This window comes from Quercus suber, unplaced genomic scaffold (genome assembly GCF_002906115.3).
Source record: "Quercus suber isolate HL8 unplaced genomic scaffold, Cork oak 2.0 scaffold_666, whole genome shotgun sequence".
In the NCBI taxonomy this organism is placed as follows: domain Eukaryota; kingdom Viridiplantae; phylum Streptophyta; class Magnoliopsida; order Fagales; family Fagaceae; genus Quercus; species Quercus suber.
Window position 1 is genome coordinate 1 of NW_027070107.1, and position 3,893 is coordinate 3,893.

The window sequence follows — 3,893 nt, forward strand, 5'->3', positions numbered from 1 at the left end:
TCAGCAAACTCAAACCCGAACAATTTAATTTGGACAGGTTGAGGGTAGTTTGTTGCTAAAAACCATGTCTGCATCCGGGAGATGTACGTGTTCTAAAGGCTATTGATGTGCCGGCTTTACACCACCTGGCAGATTGTGTTGTTTTCCCCAAAAGGGAAAAAGGTAATAATGTGATATTCTGATTGAGTTTAGCTTATTTCAAGTATTTTTAAAAGAAATTTTCTTTTGTTTTAATGAAAAATTGTCACGATATCTATTAACTAACTAAAAAGTGAGAATTAAAACTCATTACTATTTGTCATTGTATATTTAACAAAAATGATATGTCCAATTAAAAACGTACTAAAGTTAAGCCAAATCCTAGTAAATAACTAAGCATGAAATCCTGTAATAGTTGCTTAGACAGATGCGCATACATTAGAGTTTATACATAATCCTATGCCAGCATCAGTTTATACGCATTTTATTAAATATATACCTTTACCAACTTATGGAGACATGCATATGTAACATATATAATGATCCATTTGTACTAGTATGTTGCATGCATAGATATAATATGTATCTTATTTATATGATATGCAACATATTCTCCTCCAGTAGGTTAATTACCATGGTCATAGGTTCTCTAGATGTATGTCCATATATAGTACCAGCGTTTGAGCACGTGCTTATGCTCGTGTTCTGAGACTTTTTTTTTTTTTTTGAGTAAAGGTTAATAATTTGTATTTATTATAATTTAGAAATATATATATATATATATATTTTATATTTAAAACAAATAAAAAGGATAAACTTTAGAGATAAGTAGTAATTGTAATTTCTAAAAAATCTTAAATTTTAGGAGTTCTCTTTTTGAATTTAAAATAAAATTTGTTATTTAACATTTATGACCCTGTTTCTACATGAAGTTATCCTTCATTAATGAAAGTATTTTTGAATTATAAAAATGTTCAGTTGAAAGAGGAGAATCCTCTTATATATAGTATAGATATAAATGTTGCTATCTTAACTTACTTGATTTTAAGTTTGGAGACATACAATGTCCTTTTCACCACTTCTGGAATGGAAAAAATCTAACTTTTTTGGCATACTCATCAAATAATTTTATATTGTACTTGTATTCTGGGCTGTTGTGTTATTTGTCTTTATTTGTTCTCTTGCCTTGGCAAGACAACACCTAATTAAATAAAAAAATTCTTTGGGAATACTCTACTCATTGACGTTAGTTTGAACAATTGTATTAGACCTCATCCGAACGAATGCTCTGGGAGTGACTTAGATGGAGATCTGTACTTTGTTTGTTGGGACCCTGATCTTATTCCTCGTCGCCGAATTCAACCAATGGAGTATATCGGAGCAAAAACTATGCTACTTGATCATGATGTTACAATAGAGGTGATCTCAATTTATATGTAGTAACAAGCCATGCATATTTTGAGCACACCACATTTTAATTTGCCTTTGCAATTTATATATGCATAAAACTGCAATATAAATGTAGGGTATGATAGCTCTTTTTGAACTAATGTCTATTCATTTGCTTATACCACTTGATGAGAAAACACCGTGTTTCCATCATCTAGCCTTTGCGATCTTGGGTTTTCTATATGTTAAAGACAATTAAGCATTTAGTTTATACTAGTAAGTTTCTCGTGCGATACACAGATAATTTTGTGATATTTTATGTAAAATGTTTTGGATAATGTTGTACATATATTATAAAGAAAAAGCAAACAAAATTAGAGTAAAGAAATATATACATTTTGAGATATTAAAAATTCATTTAGGCAATTAATGAGATATTAATGAAATAACAATAAAATTAGTTAATGTGAACTTTTAGGTAATAGTAAAAAAAACTTAATCAAAGAAGTAAAAAAATGATAAATGCAAAATTAGAGTGCCACTTGACTGGACCTCATGCACTCTCGCATGAGATGTCTGCTTATATATATATATATATATATTGATTGATGTGGCTGTGTATATTCTTGTGCATCTAATGAGCAGTCATTTACGAAACTGTTTCTGAACTTTTTTTATGTTGAGAGGGAAAAGTATCGTTTCCATACTCATAAACAATTATCTTTTCTGTTCATGTTATATTATTCGCCAATGCACTGTGTTCTTTATAATATTAATATGAGCACAAAAGAATACGCTATGTACATATCACATATGCTTGATTGAAACACTCTTCTTTGGGTATTTAGGATCATTGAGAAAAGTCTGCAATAAATATGTATGATTTTGTTAAAGGCTCTGTCTTGCTATTCTGGAATTAGTTTGGAATCTGGAAATTCTAAGCAGAGTAGCCTTATCATGATCAAATCTAGAAATCCCAGGCCTTGTGGTCATTCCATTTGTTCTTCTTGACATTTTGAGTGATAGAGAAATCTAGGCTGGAGTGAGTCATACTTTATGTTATTAATTCTCTCTCCTAGGTAGTAATGCACCACACATTCCACACTACTGCATTTAAAGGTTGCATTGATTCCTCATATTTTCCATCCCATTTGTAACAACATCCTTCTATACCTTACATAACAAAGCATGTCACCCTTGTGCTACAGGAAGTTCAAGAGTATTTTGTCGACTACATACTCAACGACCGTCTGGGAATCATCGATAATGCCCACATTGTCTTTGCAGATAGTGAGCCCCGTAGGGCAATGAGTCCTGAATGTATTGAGCTTGCACAACTACACTCAATTGCGGTTGACTCCCCAAAAAGTGGTGTTCTTGCCGAAATACCCCATTATCTGCGTGTTATGAAATATCCAGATTTCATGGAAAAGTCTGATAAACGCACCTACAAATCAGAACGTGTGATTGGAAAGCTTTTTCGAGAGGTGAAAGACCTTGCATCGCTCACGAGCCCTGTGACACCCTTCACTACTTCAGAAGTAGCAAAGCAGTGTTATGATCCTGACATGGAAGTAGACGGCTTCAAGGACTACATCAGTGATGCTTTCTATTACAAAAGGGAGTATGATCGCAAGATGGTGAGTTTGATGGATTATTATGGGATCGAAACTGAAGCTGAACTACTCAGTGGACACATATTGACAAAGTCAAAATCTTTTGAAAAGAGGAGGGAAATGGAACAGATTAATTATTCTGTAATGGCACTAAGAAAGGAAGCTAAGAGCTGGTTCAACGAGGGAAGTGAGTCAGATTCTGACACTGATATTGTCAATGCAAAAGCAAAAGCAAAAGCATCGGCTTGGTACCACGTTACATATCACCCCAGCTATTGGGGTCGCTGCAATGTGGGAATGGATGGAGCTCATTTCCTCAGTTTTCCATGGTGTGTCTCTGACAAGCTTATCCAGATCAAGAAGGATAAAGCGAGTAACATAATAGCTTGAGACATTTTGGAATTGGAGCGTTAGTTAAGTCATGAATTGCGCTCGGATTGAGAAGTTTAGTATAAGATCCTAAGTACGTATTTAAGAAATTTGCTTGTGTGACTACTAGCTATCTTTGCTTATTGTTATTGGTATATGCTTGTTGATAAACTACATGTAAATGCACCAGGCAGATGATTGGGGCTATAAATTATGTTTCAATTCCTGTTGGAAAAATATATGTATGGTTTCTTATCATATTTTCTCATTCTTTACCATTGTTAGTTCTCCATTTTATTTTCTCATTGAGGTCGAACATAGACAAGAGATAGCTATCCCTCGCCTAAGATAGCATTATTTCGAATTGGAAAAAAAATTGTAGTAAGTAAATAATTTCTAATCTCTTTCTCTCTGTTTTTTTCGTCAGTATAATCCTAGCATGTTTCATCTTTCGTTTCCTTTTTATTCTTTTTGATGACTGTATTGATCAATTCCAATTTTCTTTTCTTTTTGACTCTTTTCCGATTGAGATGCATTGCT

The 3,893-nt window shown here is 33.1% G+C and overlaps 1 protein-coding gene across 1 annotated transcript; it reads left to right on the forward strand.

Moving 5' to 3' along the window:
• Positions 1-1,247: 1,247 nt before the first annotated feature.
• Positions 1,248-3,402, forward strand: LOC136064330 (RNA-dependent RNA polymerase 1-like; the record flags this gene model as incomplete). The annotated part of the gene is made up of 2 exons (XM_065765953.1): positions 1,248-1,398; positions 2,577-3,402. Coding segments are annotated over 2 exons (949 nt in total), but the record flags the coding sequence as incomplete, so codon positions are not given.
• Between the last annotated feature and the right edge of the window lie 491 nt (positions 3,403-3,893).